This window comes from Falco cherrug, chromosome 7, assembly GCF_023634085.1.
Source record: "Falco cherrug isolate bFalChe1 chromosome 7, bFalChe1.pri, whole genome shotgun sequence".
Taxonomy (NCBI): domain Eukaryota; kingdom Metazoa; phylum Chordata; class Aves; order Falconiformes; family Falconidae; genus Falco; species Falco cherrug.
In genome coordinates, this window is record NC_073703.1 from 49,021,005 (window position 1) to 49,043,248 (window position 22,244).

Genomic DNA, 22,244 nt, shown 5'->3' on the forward strand with positions numbered 1-22,244 from the left:
TTCTGATTAACTTCATTGACTTTAATACATAGGCGCTCCAGTGAATTTATTTTCAAACACATGCACACATACTAGCTTCTTGAACATCAGAAATCTCTTAATATGCTGTTTCACCTAATTCCTGGATTGGACCTTGCAAATAAGATGGCATGACATTAGCAAGTCTAGCCTTCTTAAAGCTGTGGTGTCAGCCAGATTGTGACTAGTTTGCAGCAATCAAGGGCAAAAGATAGTGTATATTCTCTGTTTTTCAGTGCCTCCTCTGCAATTAGATGGAATCTTAAATGATTCTCTTCAAATTAGTAGCAGCAAACGTTGTTCACATAGGAACTGGAGGCAGAAGCTTCAGTAATCTATCTAGCGGTGCGAATTTCACAAGGACAAAGTAGGCATCTGTAGGCAGTCATTAAACTTTGCAAATTACGAAGGATTTTATTTAATGATTATTGAATTGGATTGAATGTCAATATGGGTTTTTTTGTTTCTTAAAATAAAACATCTGCAGGACTGTCTGGTTTAGATGCTAAAGCAAGTGGCCGATTGGGTACAAGAGCCATGGTCTACTATATGTCCACCACTATTATTGCTGCTGTGCTGGGCGTGATTCTGGTTTTAGCCATCCATCCAGGGAATCCAAAACTCAAGAAACAGCTTGGTCAAGGGAAGAAGAATGATGAAGTATCTAGTCTGGATGCTTTCTTGGATCTGATCCGAAACCTCTTCCCTGAAAATCTAGTCCAAGCATGCTTTCAGCAGGTAAATCCTACTCCTTGCTAATATTTTTTACACTTTTTACTTACCAGAGATGGCTGTAGAGTTAATGTCATTGTTTAGGTGAATGACAAAAACGATGGTGCAAAGAGAAATACAAGTCTTAAGTCTTGAGCAGGTAAATGAAAGAACATTATTTATAGCTGCTTTGTTATATGTTGTAGTTATTATTTAAAATCATAGATTTTTTTAAAAAAAGATTATTTTTAGTTTGTTATTAAGTAAACTTAATTTTTTTCCTCACTTTTAATACAATATATATAGTCATGAATGCTGGCTTAGGACTGAACAGCTGATGAATTACAGAATCTTTTACCCAGACCTGATCTTGGTTGGTAGTTAGATGGTTCTGCAATGCTCTATTTGTAATAGATGGATAATCTTCATTCCAACTGGTTGACAGTATAAACGTACCCCAACCCCCAACCTCTCATAATATCTATTGCTGTATTAGAGTCCTGACTAGGTGGGGATAATACAGTCAGGTGGCTGACCCACCTCAGGTGGCTTCATCAGGCCAGGTTTGAAGCGTGCTGGGAAAGAAGGATGTTCGCACCATGTGTTGCTTGCTCTGTTGGTAGATAATTTTGTCTAAAAGCTTTTCACTAATGCTTAATCGAAACAGCTTCACCTCAAGGGATAAAATAAATGAAAAATGCATGCTTCCTAATTTCTGCTTAAACATATTTCTTCTATTAATGTGCTTTTTCCTAAAACTCAATTGATGGTAACAATGCAGACCTTTTTTGAATATTTTTTTTTTGGATGGAACAGGGTTTGTTGCCAAACCTGTTCTTAAGTGTTCCTATGTGAAATGGCATGATAACTGGAGCTGTGTTTATGGCCAAAGAATAAAGTGAAGAGTGGGAAGGGAGACAAGGCCATGGGGGGTGGAAGAATAGAGGGTTACCTAAGCTGCCAAAAGCACTTGGATTGCTTCACTTCTTCCATGGACTTCCACATAAAAACATAGTCCTTGGGGGTTTAAAGAGAGAACATTCTCAGTATTTCCAAATCATCATGTGAATGTCAGTCATGTGGTCAAGCTGTGAGTGGCTAAACATCACATGTAGTAATAAATGTATTTCTGCAAAACTGAGTGAGGGGAGAGCAGGGTCCTTATGGTTTTTTTCTTCCTTTCCCTTGTTTGAAATGCAGAAGAGAGGAGAATTAAATTTCTGGTCAGCTGAAAGTGGTCAAAAACCTCAACAAAGGGACAAAAAGTGGAAAAAAGAAGAATTAAGCTACCTGTGTCAGATAGTTTTCTTAGAACCTAATATTGCTTTTTCGGTGTGTGTAATATCAATGTTCAGGTCACTAGTTATGGATCACCAATCCACTGATTGTTTTTTTAAACTTAATCAAAAAAGTTATTGAGCTTTTTGGTTTTCCAGTGTTGAATTTTATCAGTTTCCAAGCTAGTTGCCAGTGAAAACCTGCCACAAAGCCACGTTTCATTTGCAAAGTAAGTCACACTTTTTCCCAGATGGAACTTGTGACTTCTCCTCAGTAAGGAGTTAGGCTTTGCTTGTCCCTCTGTTTAGGAGGAAATTAACTGCTTTTAATGGTGTCAGCATATATTTTCCTGCATTTATACAGTCTCCCTCCATGAGCATTCAGGTTGCCTTAGGCAGAAGTAATTTTTTGCAGAAATCCTGTGAAGAATGGTTTTGAAGGGTGCACAGCAATGGTACTGTGTAGCCATGGTCTGCGGGGGAGTTTTACACACCTTCCCTTGTGACCAGGCAGAAAGCCAGTGAAGGGATTCACTTGCAATTTTGAGACAGCTCATTTGAAACTGAACTTTGAACCATCATGGAATTTCAATAACTCTTGAATTTTTGTATGGACCACAGGAAAGTCTTAATTTATAATGAAAACTGCTATTCCAGCAACGACTTAAGATCTTAAGTGCTATGAAAGAGAATAGGACTTAATCTATAAATATGATTGTGACATTTAAATGGTTTTCTGGCCTTAAACACTGGTGTCAGAATCTAAGCTTGATGCATGCTAGGCTTGGAATTTTTAGTGACTGTGGCCTTGTGCAAAGGAGGGCTGAGGACCTTTGACTTAAGTGACTGTAGTGGAATTTCTGAGTGCATGGAGTCTAATCTTTTAAGTTTAATTTCTGTGACTCTGTTCTCTCATTCTGGATACTTCACATAACCCTCAGATAAAATTTAACTCTGGAAAAGATATAAACATGCAGGAATTTTGGGTTGCTTGAGGACAACTGAAGAGTTTCTCATATAAAGCTAGGCTTTCTGTCTGCATACCCCTCTCTAGATTTAGACAGCAGGTTTTGAAAGGAGAGATGTAAGATATCGTTATCCATATTACTACAATGTCTGTCTCAACAGGAAAGAGGTGCAAATGTTCTTCAAAAGGCTAATGCACCATTTCTGATGCTTGCTCAAACATGTTTCTAGGAACAAGGAAAGTAGGGAGCAGATTGGAAACCATGGCAAACTGGTCAGAGCTTCCTAATCATTTTGCTTGTCCCAGAGCCATGAAGAGGCAGGAAAGGCTCAAGCTGTGAAGTGGGAGGAAGATGTCCCTTCTAAAAGCAGCAAGTCACAGATTTCTCTTTTTCCACTCCCTCCTCCCTTTTTTCCTAGCCATAAACTCAAGCCCATTTCTCCCCCTGCAATTCCTTCCCAGCTTTCCTTTGACCCTGCCTTTCATGTGCCAGGAGGGGTTCAGATGCATTCTGATGCTGATGTCTTCTTTTTTGCGGTGGCCAGATTTGATTTAATAGGTATCTGGCAGCTTTGATAATTTTTCTGTTATCCTGTTACAGTATTTTAATTAGAGAGCTCAGGGGACTGTGTGTATTCCATTTTGAACCCTCGCACAGTGAAGTGTTGGAAATGTTCGAAGTTTTTGATTCAAGTTAACCATCAAACTATGATAACTAGGGCTGGACAGACCATTCTGAATAACAAGACTTAGTGCAGAGTTGCTGCTGTGACTGATCTGTAGAGATGTCTGCTTTTTGGTGCTAAATAATGGTGTCAACATGTAACGTAGGTTCTGTGAAGCACCATTTGTGAACCATCTGGACAAAGGGGCTAACTCCCTGTAAAATGTTACATCGTAGTGGTAAGGAACAAGTATTTGCCATGCTTCTCCCACTAGAGTCATGAGGAGGACTCCCAGGACTTTGTGACACTTGGAACTATTGAAAAACAGAATTATTTTTGGAAGATGGGGTAAGAGGTTGTGGAATGCATGTCTAATCCTTTAAAAATACAGTTCCCTGGAATTTCAAGTGAAGACTGTGTTTATTATTATTTCTTGATCTCCCATATGGATTACATTCAGTTTCCAACTTATCCTCCCTTTTTATTGCCTTCAGATCCAAACTGTCACCAAGAAAGTGCTGGTGCCACCACCCATTGAAGAACTGCCTAATGTCACTGATTCTGCTTTTGCTCTGATGAATGAGACGGTGCGCGAAGCACCACCAGAAGCCCAGCTGGTCATTAAGAAGGGACTTGAATTTAAGGATGGCATGAATGTCCTGGGTAGGAACACTTTTTGCCTGTCAAATATATACATCATATGTACGACACAGCTTTTGACTGTGACTAGGTAGCCAGTGTTGTCTGATCTGCTCTTCAGTGCAAGTTTAGTCTCCCCAAATAATCATCAAGTGTTATCGCCTACTGGCTTCCCATTGGTCTCTGAGATTAAAATCTAATGGTCGTACTAGAAATGTGACTGTATCGCAGAAACAATCAAGTGAATTATTCTGGATTGGCATCTTTGCAGGTATTAATTGGAGTATGGAGGAGCAGCACGTAGGAGTTACCCAAAATATCCTTTCATCCTAGAAGTAGCCTACCTAGACTAATACTAAGGCATATTGGCAAAACAGTATGGGGGAGAGCTTCAAGAGCCAGTGCTTTACCCACCCCCTGATGAATTCGAGCTCATTGTTTCCAGTAGGTGTCTTGGGCATGCTGAATTGGCTTGAGGCAGAGCCTGAAGTGAGAGGTGGGGTGTGAACTGCACCACCCAAGAAAAATCCCAGAGAGGCTCGACACATCTCTGAGTCACGACTCCCTCCTCCTTTCATCTTGTCTGCTGACCTTTACCAGCTGCAAATTATGAACAACTGCCATCCTGCCATCTTGTCTGGACAAGCCAGCAAGCGAGGGTGGTACGAAGTCTTTGCCTGTCTCCCACCCCTTCCTAAAGCACCTGTTTGGATTGGGGTGGGGGTGCAGGGAAACAGAGCTACCACACCACTTCTGTTTTCTCCTCTGTGTCTAGACTCACAATTTTGTCAGCCCAGAGAGCGGTGCCCCTCCTTCACCTTCTTACTTTCTGGATGTGGGTGAAGTCAGTCACAAATTAGCCCTCAATTTGTAGCCTCATTGGCATGCCTACCCTTGAAGGTACACAGGCTCCGTGGCAGCATGTCCACAGGGCTGAGGCTGACACCTGTGTTTATAGGTCCCCAAGTATGTGGCAGTACCTAAACCACTGCTTTGTCTCACCACTAGGCCATCACTTTTTAGGAACAAATGGCCCCTTACAGACTCCTTACAACTGATGAGCTGCCTCTGCTGACACAGTGGCTGTTGTGCCTGCAGAGCTTCTCCAAGTGTTGGTGAGTTGGTTGGCAGTGGCAACTTTGCTTAGATGTGGGGGAGATAGCATCAGTAAGCTGAGCAGAGATCATTTTTTTCTCTGCAAAGAAGCCTGCTGTACAAGAGCCAGTAGCCACTGTATTCTGCCTGCCTCTGTGGCTCCTTCCATTCAACATTTGTGGGCAGAGGAGCCACTTTCTTTCAAAGCTGCAAATTGCTGTTCTGTACCCTGCATGAAGCAGCAGCTCATGGCTTGTGCTGTTACCCTCACCTGCTTTTTTTTCTCGTGGAGCTCTCCTTATGCATTAAAATGAAACAGTATTTCTAATGTGAGAGATGTATTACATTTAGTGCTGGACTTGTTTTGTGCAGGCTCTGTCATGGATAAAATACAATTCCTACAGAAAGGAAATACACAGTTTAGGTGGGGGATTTGCTGTAGTATTTTGACCAATGAGTATCAAATGTTGCAGAGTTTCCTTGGTTTAATTTGGTTTGGTGTGGTTTGGTTTTGAATGAAGAAGTGAAAATGTTGGGGCATTGCCATCCAGCTTGCATAAATTGTACAAGCCAGGCAAATTCCTGCAAATATGAACCAACTTGACTTTTATGACTAATGTAGCAGCTCATTTGGAATTAACGAATAAAACCACCTACTACCATTTTCTGATGCAGAGTCTAAATTCCAGGAAGTTACATGGTCTTTGACTGAAAAGTTTTTCATCTTCATCATTTCTCTATGCTCTGCAGCACACAAACGTACACTTCACTTCCTTATTGAAGTAAGTCAACAAAGAGAGCTTGGTGCTAAAGAATGACTTTATATGCCAGAGATTGGCTTATAAAAAAAAAAAATCTGATTGCTAAACCCAGTGTGAGGATATGGGACAGCCTGTTTTTTCCCAGGGTACTGGTAACTAAAATTCCCTTCTTTTGAATGCTTTTGTGTCCTGATGGGTTTTTCCTTGGGAATTTCCCAGCTGAGTTCACACATTTGTTAAAAACTGAACTCATGCTGAGTCTGACTGAAAGTTTAGTTTCAAAGGGTGGCTGAAAATTCAAACCATCTATCAGTATTCGTTAATAATCCCACTCTGGACCCTGAAAATTGCTGGATGGTAATGGTTAGCACTGGAGACACAGCTCCAAAGTCATATATGACGTGTACTCAGTTCACACTAATACTCCAATACTCCAGACTTTCGCACCTTAGCATTTACATTTAGGAGGCAAATGTTACTCATACTGAATTCAATGATTGTGTATCTACTGATAGCCAGTTTCAGTGAGATTAACCTGCTTAATGGGAGTTCTGTAGTTTAGTTTGAAGTGCAATACCCACCTTCTTCATTTAACTGGAATACTGCTGGCCTGGGAAAGGTATGTTCTAGGTCTGCTTTTCCCTTTTCATGTACTCCAGGAGTGATTACTGTATAGGTTGAATCTGTTAAGGGACTTTTGTAAAGTTTGGGGAAAAAAATATTTTGGTCTCTAGTGACTGTTTTAGCAACAAAGAAGAATCATGATGTGGTGGTGTGTTGCCTCTCCCATTTGCCAGGAGCTATGAGGTTTCCAACAGTTGCGTGGCACTAAGATTATGGTATATGTATTTTTTTGATGATAAGATCAATTCAAGAAAAAAGAAGAAAACATAGTTGGGCTGTGAAATTGGGATTTAGTAAAATATTGAAGAATAAAATATGTCCTGAATACGTTCATGAAAATTGAGAGTGAATCCATGTTAAAAAGTCCCAAGAGATGTGTAATGCACTAGTTTTGAAAACTGGATTAGCAGGTAGTGTAAAGACATTGACTAGGTGCAAAATCTTCTTAACCCCCATGGTTTTACTTGCTTTTTTTTTTTTTTTTTGTCTTGCCATTTTTTCCCCAACAGGTCTGATAGGATTCTTTATTGCTTTTGGCATTGCTATGGGGAAAATGGGAGAACAGGCCAAGATGATGGTGGATTTCTTCAACATCCTGAATGAGATTGTAATGAAGTTAGTAACTATGATCATGTGGTAAGTTTGAAGTTCTAACTTCTAGAACAACAACAAAAAAATTTAAACCTCATAAACCCCTAAGATAGCATATAGTGACCACAGTTTGTTAGTAAACAATGTAATTAAATAGTTCATTTTTTAAAGCCTTGACAGGCATGTTAGAACCACAGCAGCATTATTTCGATACGGTGAGGGTTATTCAGGACCCAGTTTGAAATATTTTTGGAAGTATTCTGTTTGTTTACTGAAATCCAAGACACGCAGGTACCAGCAAAGACCTTCAAATGCCACATTCATTATGAAAGTTCATTACCTAGAAGGACACCTAGCAAGCAAGAATGCCCCACATATGAACATCCAAATCTTCCTGGGAGGTTAGCATAATCCCAGGGTGTTAGCTGGGAGGTATAATTACAAAGAAGCCCGGAGACACACTTTATTCACTGTCTTCTGTACTAAAAATACTTTACCACCAAGTAAAATTCCAGTGGTTCTCAGTGATGTGTAAGTGCTTTCACCCATACATAGTTTCTGCAGTATCTGTGTCTTAGGGCAGTGGGGTCGCTGGAAGGTATGTCTCCTGTTTTTGAAGTGTACCCATCCGTAACAATGGGGCCTGGCTTGCCTTCAAGGGAGTGACTTTACCCAATTAAGACTGAGCCCTTGTTTACATTTCTGGAAGAGGATTCTTTTTTTTTTTCTTTTTTTTTTTTTTTTAAAGATGTTTCTTCTGAGGGCTTCCCCTGAGCTATTTGTAGGCAGCGCCAAGCATGGCCATATCACACAGAAAAGCGTATCATGTGTTTCAAACATGTACTACTGTATCTCTTAGGTCTTTGAAAGCAGAAATAACCACTCCAATAGAATACATGTATCATGGCTCATTGCTCCCTGTGATTCCGTGGTGTCCCTGGAATTGATTGCCTGAGTTACAAGGCTGCAGCATGCTTCTTTGAGGCTCTAGAAAAGGGAGCAGGGTGCCTGAAGTACAAGTCTTCAGCATCACCAGTGTTTCAAAAGAAGACTGTTATGCAAGAGTGATGCGGACAGCAACAGCTATGTGGAAATGTGTAGAACAAAAGAATGAACTTGAAGCAATGACTGCATTCCTGTTATGCTTCTGCTTTTCTGTAGATGATCTTGCTGCATAAAAGCACAGTTGTTTTTATTCACAAAGCCCTTCTGCTTTCACTAGTTACTGTAACCTTGTGCTCTCCACTATAGAGAGACAGTGACTATACTCTCATAACACTCCAAGAGCTAGAATTTATTCTTACTTCACTTGGCACCAGTTGGTGGATGCAAGAAATAATATACCTTGCCTATATAAATTTTCTGTAGTAGTCAGTGTTGGCAGGAAATCATTCAAGTTTCAAGAAAATCACTGTAAATATTTATTTTTTACTGATGTGCTTTTTATTTCTCTTACAATTTGTGAGAAAGGAGATTGACGTTGGAAATTTCACTTGTTCATCTCTGTCTAGAATTTTTAAGGAATTGTCCTAGCCAGAAGCAACATTTTTTATGTGTGTTTGTAAAGATAAATGCACTTCTTCACGTAAAGTTACATTTTGTTTGGTTTATGATTTCTCTATACAGAGAGATATAACACCTGTGGCAACTCCAGACTCTCAGGAGCATGGCATTGCTACACCAACATAAAACAGATCAGACATCTGGCTCTGACACCATGTAATTCTTTATGAGAAAGATGCTTCATCAAGTTCATTGAAATATGGCTTTTTATGATAACTGGTATAACAGCTGGCCTTGCATTTGAAGTGATTGAGGGCTTTCCAGGTTTTGGCCATATTGCTTGAGAGAAAATGAGATGCTTCTTACAGAAAACGTGAAGCACTTTTATTCTGAAAGTCAGTTTCCTTTTTATTGTCTTTAATTAAGCATCCAAATCACTACCACTTTTGAAAATATACATTATCATTTCTTTTCAGAGAGGCATTTTGTTTACTGTTTCTCCGTATGTTATACACATTGCTTTCTCCCAGCTTATGTCACTTAAAATTATGTAATATACTCACCGTTATCAGTGCAGGTATAAATATTGTCTTTGACCCATGCACTTTCACTATAGCTGACTATTACATTTAAAAAATAATATCCATTTCAATTTTTTTTTTATTACCAAACTGTGCTACCCATTATCATCCTATTTGAAAGTTTCATTTATGCTATTGGGGAATCACATGACTGAAGTGACAAAAAACCTACCCTATGAAGGAGAAGCACATAAGTAATGAAGAATCCATAAGCTAAAAAGCATTTGTCCAAATTATTGAAAGGACATAATGGAAATAGTTGCAGCTTTCAAGATAAAAGCAATTTATCTCAACAAATAATTTAACTGAAACAACGCAACTCCCTGAAACTAGATAAGGAGTGGGTTGCAGAAGTTATGTATTGAGAGCAAATACTACATCACTCTTCATAATGATCCAAGCCTGCGTAACATTGTAGTGTTCTTGTACAATGTTATTCCAGGATCAAAGACTATTCAGGAAATGCATATTTCATTTGATGGGATGGAATGAAATGAAGCAGATGGGGAATTCACTGGAGATGGCCATTATTTTTTAAAAAAATGTGAAAAATAACCATGGAATTTCCATCAATTCCTCATCTGCATCTCAGAGTTGAGCCTGAGAGCCCCCTACACTTTCTCGAGTCTGTACTCTGTTAAGCACAATTACAACTATGCTGCAAAGACTAGTTCTGTTTATGCTTGTTCCCTCTCTCCAGGTATTCCCCTTTAGGCATTGCTTGCCTCATCTGTGGAAAAATCATTGCAATTAAGGACTTAGAAGTAGTTGCTAGACAACTTGGCATGTACATGGTCACTGTGATTGTGGGTCTTCTCATCCACAGAGGGATCTTCCTGCCTCTGCTCTACTTTGTGATAACAAGGAAAAGCCCATTTTCGTTCCTTGCTGGGATTTTCCAGGCATGGATCACCGCACTAGGCACAGCTTCCAGGTATACTTGGGAAATAACAGCTTGCTTTATATTTTAGCAGATTATTAGCTGCTGTTTATAGAGATAATACATCTGCTGTTCTGACTGTCATTGCAAAATCATTTTATGCCATTGAATAAAAACTATTTTTAATCCAGCCATGTTGAAATAAATAAAAATAAGCACATACCATCCGGATTTTTGAGAGAGGTACAACTGACTCCAGAGTTGGGAGACCCATTTTTTTGTTTTTTCGGGCATTGGCCAAATGCAAATTGTATTACACCTGTACTTGTTTCCTCAATTAGAAAACAGTGATAATTTTATTTAAGACCAATATTGTTGCATTGGGGAAAAAAAACAAAAGCAAAACAGTGCTAGGTTTCAAGAAAGAAATGAAAAAACTTCTCATTTTATTATTTCGTCTTTTTGGCACAGTAAGGGAACTTCATTGAAGAGCTGAGCATTTTAGACTCGTGTAGGCAACTTGGCTCTCAGTAATAAATTGATGCTTTGCATTGGAACAGTCAGTAGATCTTGGGCTGAAAATATTTTTCAGTTAAATTTTAAAGTGTTTTTCATTAATGTTTTATTTCTGAAGAAAATTAATCTTCCGTTTGAATTAAAGAAGTGAAAACAAAAAAGCCTAGTTCAAAACTGACCATCAGAAAACTGAGAAATTTTGATTTCAGGAATGCTTTGGAAGATCTGTAATTCATTTGCTTCTTTGGGTCAACCCAAACCACTCTGCTGAGCAATTTCTCCCGTATTGAACAAAAGGCTATGGGGGGACCTTACTGATGTGCATATATATATTATGGGATAGTGTGTAGAAGATGAAGCAAGGCTTTCTTCAGTGGTGCCTGGTGACACATTGAGAGGCAGTGGGCACAAACTGAAATGCAAGAAAATCCTTCTGAACACAAAAAAAATCTTTTTATTGTGATTTACTGTGACAGTGGTTGAATGTTGGCACAGGTTGCCCAGAGGAGTTGTGGAGTCTTTATCCCTGGAGATGACCAAAGCCTGTCTGGGCACGGTGTGGAGCAACCTGCCCTGGCTGCCCCTGCCTTGAGCAAAGTGGTTAGAATTGGTGACCTCCAGAGGTGCCTTCCAACCTCAGCAATTCTGTGGCTCTGTGATAAACAGTGTGGGATTATAAGAGATACAGTCTGGCCAGGAGGTTCACTAAACCACAGTTTCCCTAAGGCTTTTGTTTATTGAAGTGTTTGAGTTTCCATTTAGATTTTCAATACAAAATGTACAGTGTCTACACACATTTGTGGGTTTTCTTTTTTAGTGTGGTGTAATGTTTTTCTGATGGAGTACCAAAATGGAAAAACATAGGGGATTCTAAGTGATTCCAGCATATAGATTTACCTGGGTACTAGCTTTACCACCTGATTGTTATCCAGATCTGAATTACTATCTAAACAGAAGTGGACCAGTTTATAGCATCACAGACAAGTGACAACATGACAACAATCACCATTGCATGGTCTAACCTGGTACCTCTGAAAGTTGCCTGTTCAGGGACTTATTAAAGCTTTTTGGCTAGGCTGAGGAATCACGGAAGGCATCCACATATTGTGCTCTTCTAATAAAGAAATATTGTCTCCATGGCCTGCCCACCTGTCCTTGCTCATGGTGGCAGAACTGAAGGGGGAAGATATTTGCATAGTCCCTGCCTGCTGAGCCCGCTGGTGTTCATTGCAACAGTGGCAGGCCATGACTGGTACACAACTTGTGCTGATGATCTGATTTGTAACAGTAAAGGTAAGGTTGGACTTGTATTTTTGAAGAAAAAGGACCTTATCTGACCGAGTTTCAATATGTGTCAGTGAACTGCATTTTCTATTCTATTTTTCTTTGAAGAAGATACAGGAATGTCTTTGCTGTAGGAGGCAAAGTGGTCCAGGAATTTGCTTGAAAACTGACCAGTAGTTACTGGTTAATTGCTCGCTAGGTATTTTCTGCGATCAGCTATAAGTATAGCTGCTAGAGTAAGGGAATATACTACATTGTTTTTAGAAAGTGTGAATTCTGTCTGATTTGGCTAAACCCACAGAATCTTAAGCATTTTATTACCTATGATTAAAATCACAGTAAAATAAATCATAATTACAAATGTATTTGTGAGGGTGGTAGAACACAAATGATTGTTATCATGTATCTGGCTAACTGACATCTGTTAAAATAATTATTTCTGTGAACAAAGAATGGTCCAGTCATTTGAGCACAGGGTGGGGATCTAGAAGCTTTTACCTTCTTACTCATGTTTCCATAGATGTGCAACAATAGGAGCCATTAGGAAGTGACTCAGGCACCTGTCAATCCAGAAGGCTTTGAGTTTTCCATAGATCCCACCTGAGATAGGTCAGCGTCATGTGCTTGTTCCAGATAACCTAGGATGTTTATTATGACGCTACATTTTTATAGTTAGGTGTCTCAATTGTTCCTTAATCTCCCTATTCCATGGTTTAGTTATCTGTAAAATGGAAAGATTACATTTTTTGTACCCAAAAGCATCTCTATGGTAGTGGATGAATGAATGAGTTGGGATGACCCTCAAGCTGCAAGGCACTAGCAACAGTATGGTGCAGCAAGTAACAGAAAATTTGGTGAGTCTAGTCCTTTACTCTTCTATGAGCAAATTAGTATTTTTGTAGGGGTAATGACACCAGAATAAGTGGGATACAATAGTGGAAACCTTTGAGAAATTTTGCCAACTCAGGTGAAGAAAAGCAAATAAACCACAATGGATGTTCTCCACCGAGTGGTGGATTTGAGCTCAGAGGTAACAGAAAAGGAAGGAACCTGTGTCCTGTGTTGGGTTTCATGCTTGTTGCAAGCCTGAGGCAGGCAGACCTGGTAGGGAAGGGAAGAAGTAGAAGGTATTTGTATCTACAAGGAAAAAGAGTATGTTCTGTTTTCAGCAGTGTTGAAGGTGTTTTGTTTTGAGCAAGTGAATGTAGTAGTCTGAACTACCCTCACAAAGGCGAAGCGCTGTGGATCTGTGCAAGGAGCTGTTCCTCAGTTCCAGCCATCCAGCTGTGTTGCATGTCCTTTCCTGTCCTCCAGTGCCAGGAACTCCATGGGTTGTGTCTTCTTGCCTGGCTTTCTCTTTCCTTAATGTGACACTGATTTCTCTGTTCAGAGCAAATTTGCAATCGAAGAAATTCAGGATTTGTCCCTACACTCATAGTTCTGTCCATCAGAAAAAATCTGGAACTTGCCTTTTTGAACAAAATGCAAGAAGTAATTAATAAATGAGTGTCAAAAATTCATCTACGCTCTCTCAAGCTCTCATCACTACTTCAGGTCATGTTCATGTCTTGGCCTCAGTCCCACCTCCAGCTTAATTAAAAATTTAGTAAAAAAGAGGCTTGAATCACAGCAGAAGATGGAAGTAGAAGATGTAAACAATGATAGCAGAATTTCTGACTTTGCTCCCTTATGTGTATATATTATATTGTAATTATGTCTTCTCTACTTTTCTGCTTTCTCTCCTTCAGTGCTGGAACATTACCTGTCACATTCCGGTGTCTTGAAGAAAATCTAGGCATTGATAAGCGTGTAACAAGGTTTGTTCTTCCCGTTGGAGCAACAATTAACATGGATGGAACTGCCCTTTATGAAGCTGTGGCTGCCATCTTCATAGCACAGATGAATGGAATTGAGCTGGATGGAGGACAGATAGTTACTGTGAGGTCAGTTCAAAGTACTTGTAGGCTTTGGTCCTGCAGACTGTAAAATGGGAGTTTTGGGTTGGATATCTTCTCAGTAACTGTGATTCACCGTGAAATCCATGGATTTCTAATAATGATGTGCAAAGGAATGTCATAGACGTAGGTGCTGATTCTCTGGTGACATGTGTTTTCTATCATTTGCAGTTTAGTGCACGCTGGTGTTCTTTTACAGTTTTGCTGTTGACAATACAAGGTGAAATACAGTATTCTCTGTCAATGCAATACCTTTTTTTAGTGTAGAGGGTTGCTACAAGCAATACATGAGGCATTAACTTTCTAGAATGTATCTGTTTATATACATTGGAAGAAAAAGGTGTACCTGTGAAATGTATCCATGTATTTATGTTTGCCTGCATTTTTTCTGTGATTTTGGTGAACAGCAAGCAAAATGGATTGAAAATAACCTAGCCTGGGGGTGAGATTGTGTGCAGCATGGTCTGGATACTCCCAGACATTTTCTTTCTAAGCCAGCAAATATCTCTAGTGTTTTCATATCAAATTGTCATATCTAGGACTGAGTGTCTGGAAGGACAAAGGAAAGTACCCATTAAAATTGGGTAAGAGTGATTGAAGACTGTTTACTGTAATGGAGTTTTAAGACTTATTAGGTAGGGCTACTAATAAAAAACAATGGCAGTGTTATGACTGCTGCCGCTGAAGTTAATTTGCAGTGGAAAACTTGATGAAGACACCAGGCCTAACATTTTGAAAAGTTAAAATGAAAACCACAAGTGAAGGCTGCCAAGTTTGCCACCTTTGTGTAGTTTTTAGCCACTCACCTTTCTTTTAACAGTAAAGAAACTCCTGCAGAGGGCTGGCTAATGCTGTTTCTTGCCCAGCTATACTAGTTCCACATTTTCCATTTCTTTACTTCCTGCCCCAACCCCTGAAATAGTAAAGCCAACATTTGTAAAAGGTTCAAGGCTGCTTCTAATGCAGGTAGGTGCTAGACCTGCATGATGTGTATTTTCTGCTAAGACTGAAAACGGTCATTTCAGATGTGCCACATATTAAACTAAATTGAGACCAGGGAAATTCAAGTCAGGAGTCAGCTGTCGTCAACGGATTTGGTAGGCTTGAACCCAGGTTCCTCCTCTTCTCCTCTGAGGGACTGACACCTTAGCTCTTCCTGATTTCACCGTTTCAAAGCTGATGTAGCCAGCTTTGTGACTTACATTTACTAAGCAGGCGGCAACTTTGAGCTACCTGTAAGAAAACCATTGGTTCTTCTCTTCATGCAGTATAGCATTTTTGCTACATCAGTATGACAAGAACTGTTGCTTGAGGTGGCAATACAAATGAATGACAGGTTATTAGGTTTTGTCTGCCAAATCCACTTTGTGATACTGAGGATATTCAAGTGACCCAGACATAAACTAACAAAGACTTAATTAGCCTTGACCAGCCCTAGTTACTTCATATCGGTCATGTAGATCCTCTGATTTCCTGTTTTCTTTGGGAGAGGGTGATATTGGAAATGGTGGCTGAGCCAGACTGTTTAGACCTGAACAGTGCTAGATTCATTCCTGCTGTGGGGAGGCTGGCAGGAGCATTTCCTCACGGAGCTTGGAAGCAGTCCCTTACTAGCTCAGGCTGGAAGTGTTTGAGGAGCTGGCACTGTGCGCAGAGCCTGATGGCAGAGCAGAGCGTCCTGCCTGCATACCTGCTGGACCTGTCTGGGTGTTCAGTAGGCCAGGTTGCACTCTAACCCAGACACCTGACAAACACACTGCAACCTGGATTGTCTGGGTCAGATCGAGCCATCTGCCAGCTCTAAATCAAGCTAACATCTTCATAGATTAGCTCAGAAGTAATGGTTGAGGAGTTTCCCCCACAGAGACCTGTTTCCCCTACTTCTGTGTTGGAATCACTTTCAGATTTGTTGGATACACCCACAGAAGTACAACAGTGTTACTGATCTCTGTGTTTGACAAGACAGAAATAACTTTCTACTTTTTCCTTTTTTCCTTTTTCCTTTTTTTCCTTTCTCAGTTTTCCTTTTTCCTTCTTCTTTCTTCCTTTCTCCTTTTTCCTATCCCTACCTCTCCCTCTCCTTCTCTTCCCTGTTTTCTCCCCTTGCTTCGTCTCTGACAAATTTGTTTTCCATCCTTAGTAGGACTGCCCAATTTTGTTGATATTTGTTACAGTCTGTGTTGTATTTTTACAAACATTTGGAGCACATACATTCACTCTACTGGTCTTAATCAAAAAATAAGAGAGGCAAAAACCAAGACAGGTTTGGATTCATGAAGCAATCAGATGAATTTTGCTTTTTCATCTAGGGTTATTTGTATCTAGGTTTGGTACTCCAGTGGCTTTTACTGTGGGAGTTTTGGGTGCAAAGACTTTTACTCTTTTGTACTTTGTAATAGCAGCTTTCTCTCAGCCATTACTTCACAATTGAGTCTTCAATTACCATAAATAAACAGAAATGAACCACCCTGAAAATTCAACCTGTAGCCACCAAACTTCAGCAAATCTGGATGATCAAAGTCCAGAATTCAGCACCCTGGATGTGGTGGTAGAGCTCAGAAAACACCACCAGGTCAAAGATTTGAATATGATACTTACAACTTAAGAACTTAAAACTCTCATGAAACTCTCTTACAACTCTCAGAACAAACCCCATAGATTTGATCTCACCTAATATGTATTTTTGGAGAAACACAAGCGTGAAAACTATGGCCTGAGATTACCGTGAGTTATCATATAGTCATTAGTTTTCTGGGAAGAGTTCATTAAAAATAAGACCTTCCTAATAATCATGAGTATGCATTGAAGGCATATATTTCTCTTCCTATTACTGCATTTGATTTTTGTTTTTGCAGTTTGACCGCCACCCTTGCAAGTGTTGGAGCTGCCAGTATTCCCAGCGCGGGACTTGTCACTATGCTTCTGATCCTTACTGCAGTGGGTCTCCCTACCCAAGACATCAGTTTGCTTGTCGCTGTTGACTGGCTTTTGTAAGTTGTGCTGACTCCACTGCTCAGTGCAGAAAAAGTGGTGAAGTAATGCTTCTCTGTAGTGCTTTTCAGCCATTTATCTTAAAGAACTATAACACTCTCCTGTGTTATATACTCTCACTGTATATATAGCAAAGGAGGGAATAGGTTATTTGATGAAGTAGGAGACACTGAAAGCAGCTTCTCAGCTGGAACAAACTGTTACAGAGCTACTGAAGTCAGTTTCTATGAAATCAGGATCTTCTTGTAAGACCCTTGGGCTCATGCACATATATTTTCTTCTTCCTGATGATGCCTCTCCAATCTCAGACATAGCTCAACAGCCATTTTCTGATCTTTGCATTCCTCTTTCTGTTTCTTATGGTTATGGTCTAAAATTAAGGACAAATGCTGAAAAATGCAGGTTCCATCAGGATGTTGTCAGCAAGTTATACGGTGATTTGGGCACTCATAGCATCAAATGTTTTATGCTTGTAGTGGGGAAACTCTGCTTCATTTTGTACGTAAGAAGGTAAAAGAGTTTTAAGAAAGAAACTGTTCTAGGACAGGATGTAAACCAAAGACAAATAAGAAAGCAGAGAGAGGGAGAAGGTCCTTCCCTAGTTTGATTTTACTGACAGATCCCTCAGACTGGAAGAGCTGACTTGCATTTCCAAGGATCAAATTCCTTCAGTGCCATTGCAGGTCCTCCAACAAGAAACAGCTAACCCACAGATAGTTTTCCAAGGCTTTTGTTCTTCAACATTTGAATACAGAAGCTGTAAATATAGACAGAGCGTATGCCAGGCCACATCCTTTCTCATGTTGTCATTCGACAATGAGGATAACTGTCACCTGCGCAGAGCTGACAGGGACTCAGTATGCTCTAAGTTGTACTGGCCTCTGTAGGCTTTTTCATTGTCTATATATTGTTTATGTTTATTTTTATTATTTATATTTATATATTATTTATATTTTTATATTATATTGTTTATATGTATGTACATATATTTATATAAACAATATATTATACAGTCTGCCTCAGGACAGTATATTCTGGTCAACAGCCATCTCTCCTCTAATGTTCTTTTACGTAGTAAAGACGTATGTTTCTGTTGTGCCAGCTGTGATGCCCAGAAGGGGAGAAGTCAGTACCACTTTGTACTATTTGTGCATTTCCTCCTACACTAGCAGCCTCAACTGCCCAGTTGTGGTAGCTTTCAGTCCCAGGTACACTACTAAAATGATGCAAGAAGGAATAGCAGAGTTGAGAATGTGAAGATAAAATAGAAAATTAATTTTCTGTCATTATCTTTTGGCATATTGAGAAGAATACAAGAACCTGGTCAGTTCTCCAACATGTATCTTGGATCTACTGCTACACTCTATCTGTTGTTACCTATCTCGTCACCAAGAGTTGTGAAGAATAGGACACAGCTCTGATTTCTGCTTCAGTGAAAAATAAAAGAGGAATTTACAGCTTGGGAAGGCGAAGGGAAAAGATGACTTACATATTTTATATATAACTGACTATCATGATATTATGACTCAGAATGGTGAAATGAGGCAGGGTTCAGCAGTCAGAGTACAGCTGGCATAGGGAAGAATGTGATATTCTGTGGGTTTATTATATTTATGAAGTCATGGTTGAAAACAGGAAAGTGGCATAGGAATCTGCAGATGGGAGGAGGAGAGCAAAAGGGAGGTGCATACTCATTTTAAGTACATGTTTTTGCTGGCTCTCAAAGTAAGGCAAATAGGTAGGTTTCTGCAGCTGGTAGGAGGGTGTGCAAAAGGAGCCTGTGGTTTGTTTGTTTTTTTAGGGAAATGTCATTTAAAAATATTCCTGTGGACTGAGAAGCTCTGCCCACACTAGCAAACCTCAGAGCTGTAAGCTGACCAGCAGTTCTGATCCACTAGTCAAGTGCTGCATGTCAGGCTTGGCTTCAGCAGCATTGTTACTACTGGCTGATCCAACCCTGCTTAGGAAATAAAAACATCTGTAATGTGGAGATGTAGCGGTGATGAATGTAACTATAGGAAGGACAGTACTTCTAAAATAAATGTTTCAAGGTATTTTTCCAAAACAAATGCCAGGCAAAAGAACCTTTCAGCACAAACAGTTGGGTTTGGATCCTTCTGGCCTAACAATAAGCAGTGCAACTGCAGCATGATTCAGATTTGAAAGGTAGCGGGAAAAGGGAAAAGCGATAAAAAAGGAGGCGGAAAGCTCTGTGTCATGCCCCTAGTGCTGTGAAGTTACAAGATTGTTGTGCTAATTAACATATGTTTAACAGCTAATAGGTTTATTTTCAATCTTCCAGTGGTTGTGTTGTGGTAGCCATGACGATCTAATGAGCTATGGGAAATGTCACTGCTGACATTGCTGATGTTGAGAGAAGGCACACAAGCCAGCTTTTGCACAAATATTTGGGCACACAAACCAGACCTAAACAATATTGGAAATGAAAGGTCATAAAAATATGTTTTCTTTACTTATAAATGTTGTCTTCCATTTCATTATCATCAACTAACATTACATCAGTACTTCTAGTAGAATGTAGAAGAGAAAGTTAGTAAAATATTTAAGACCCAATTCCAGCCAGTTTTCTGGAACCAGTGTGTAAATGCAACCAGCCATGTAGAAATATTTAGAATGGCTCTCTTACAACATTTTAATTTCAGATAATGAAAACCTTTAAGAAAATCATAGGATCATAGGCTGGGTTGGGCTAGAAGGGAGCTTAAAAATCGTCTAGTTTCAATCCCCCTGCCACGGGCAGGGACACCTTCCACCAGACCAGGTTGCTCAAAGCCCCGTCCAGCCTGGCCTGGAACACTGCCAGGGATGGGGCATCCACAGATGCTCTGGGCAGCCTGTGCCAGTGCCTCACCGCCCTCACGGTAAAGAATTTATTCCTAATATGTAATCCAAATCTACCCTCTTTCAGTTCAAAACCGTTACTTCTTGTCCTATCATGACATGCCCTTGTAAAAAGTCCCTCTCCAGATTTCTTGTCAGCCCCTTTAGGTGCTAAAGGCTGTCACCAGTCACCTTATTTTCCGTGTGCTTTAGCATAGTTTCCAGGAGGATCTTTTCCATGGTCTGGCTGGGCACTGAGGTGAAACTGACTGGCCTGTAGTTTCCTGAGTCTTCCTTATTTTTAAGCCTTGTTAAAAATGGGAGTTACGCTTCTGCTGTTCCAGTGCATGGGAACTTCACCGGACTACCATGACTTCTCAAATATGATGTACAGTGGTTTAGCCAGATCCCCTAGGACCTGTGGATGCACGTCATCAGGTCCCACGGACTTGTGCACCTTCAGGTTCCTTAGATGGTCTTGAACCTGATCTTCTCCTACAGCAGGCAGTTCTTCATTCTCCCAGGCCTGTCATTTGCCTTCTGCAACTTGGGCGGTGTGGCTGGAGTGTTGGGGGTGAGGAGTGAGGTGGAAAAGTCATTGAGTACCTTCTCTACTCTACTCATTTCATACTTTGAGTGTCACAATATTTCTGATGAAAGAAAATGTCAGAACATCGATTGATTTTTGCAACACTATCGTCTTCTGAAACTGTGGTCTTACCAAAGTCAGTTTTGCACAATTTGGTCGTGGTGTAACACAAAGCTGACTTTTGGTTGTTATTAAAATTGGCACTCTCTCCTTCAAATCGGAGCCAAAAATTTTCTGTATCAATTTCTTCTCACGCCTCTCCAATATCTAGAGATTAGGTTGCTCAACCTTTCCCCCTCCCATGCATACATACATACACAGCATGAGCTCTTTCATCAGGCAAGTTTCCCAAGATTTCACAACTCTCTTCGTTTCTCAGTTTAAAACTAAATACAACACAGCAGTGACATTTAATAGGACAGTAGTTATATGCCAACAGCTGGACTAAAACCAGCCTCTTTTACTCTAGCCAGAAGCTGGCCACTTTCCAGATGTGAGACTAACAAGCTTAGCGAATATCATAGCACAACCTCAAATACAGTGGTATTTTGCTGTGAAGAGAGGAATTAGAGAAAATGGGCTTGGACAGCTGATCTGGTATTTAAACCTTCATTCAGTAACTCAGAAAAGATTGTTTGAGTTCTGACTCTGTTCCTTGGCTTAGATCTAAATTCAGAATAGTCTGACTAAATTGATGTCTGAATGTTATGAACAGGGCCTTACAGAAATCAAATTAAGTTATATAAACCAGGAGCTCTTTCCTGTCATGGCAAAGAGGTAAAGCAAGTTAAGCATGTCACCTGGTCTTTGGTTTAGCAGCTGTGCTAAGATTTTAATCTCCTTTCAAAGGTCTAGTAAGGTTGATATACTGGGTTTTCAAGCTTTCAGGGAACTGGAGTAACTTTTTTGCATACTAGCATGATATATAGGTACTATGACATTAATAACATGATTGATGTCATGGCTTGATTCAGTTCTAGTTTCTCTTCCTTTCATCTACATTGTTAAGCTTCCAGTTCTTCTGATTTATGCCAGTTTGAGGAAACCAGGCATTAACCCTTATCAGGATTTAAAGAATTGCTTCCCAGTTATTCCAAGGCCCATTCTTACCAGACATTGAGTTGGCTTTTGAGAGAGAAGTTTGACTTTCAGTCCCATTATTCCTCTCAGAAGTTGTTACGGACAATGCAGAAATAGCTGTGTTGGGGCAAGTCATTTACTAGACTGCAACTTTCCCACATTGATTTTGTTAACATTGTTGCAGCATAGCTGGAATTAATCCGTTGGTTGTTTTGAACAAAGGAGTAAGTACAGTCTTCTTTATTCTTCTTAGGATGTTTTTTGGCCCGAAACAGGTCAGTGGCACTTCGCTGTTGACTCCTGAGAGCCAAAACTTTGTCCTTTTGGTTGTAAGGAAATTTACTTGTTTACTTTGGTTCACTCGGTATAGCGTGTTCTGCAGCACTGTGCGGTTTGCATTGCTGAATCTCTTGGTGAGTAGTGCATGCCTATGGGCTGGAGCATCTCCTCAAATGACCCTTTCAGAGTTTGAATTGTACCTCAATTATATTTACGTATTCTCTCCACCTTGTTTTTTTTGGCATCCTATACTATCCGTTGCTTGGCATCAGCGAATCCTTTCAAAATTTAATACCACTCATACAAAAAAAAATAATTAAGCAGGTGTTCTTTTTGCAGGGCTATGTTCCCAGGTTCAGTAAATTTAATGATCTTAATTAAAAATTATGCTCAGAAA

General features: G+C 39.9%; 1 protein-coding gene across 2 annotated transcripts in view; it reads left to right on the forward strand.

Annotated features, from left to right (window-relative positions):
- SLC1A2 (solute carrier family 1 member 2) overlaps positions 1-22,244 on the forward strand; it is a 93,873-nt gene that overhangs the window by 62,708 nt on the left and 8,921 nt on the right. For both annotated transcript variants that reach the window (XM_055716941.1, XM_027807962.2), the window contains exons 4-9: positions 506-756; positions 4,133-4,301; positions 7,267-7,393; positions 10,133-10,366; positions 13,861-14,055; positions 16,923-17,057. In XM_055716941.1, the coding sequence (XP_055572916.1) occupies positions 506-756; positions 4,133-4,301; positions 7,267-7,393; positions 10,133-10,366; positions 13,861-14,055; positions 16,923-17,057 (1,111 nt within the window). The remainder of the gene's footprint in view (positions 1-505; positions 757-4,132; positions 4,302-7,266; positions 7,394-10,132; positions 10,367-13,860; positions 14,056-16,922; positions 17,058-22,244) is intronic.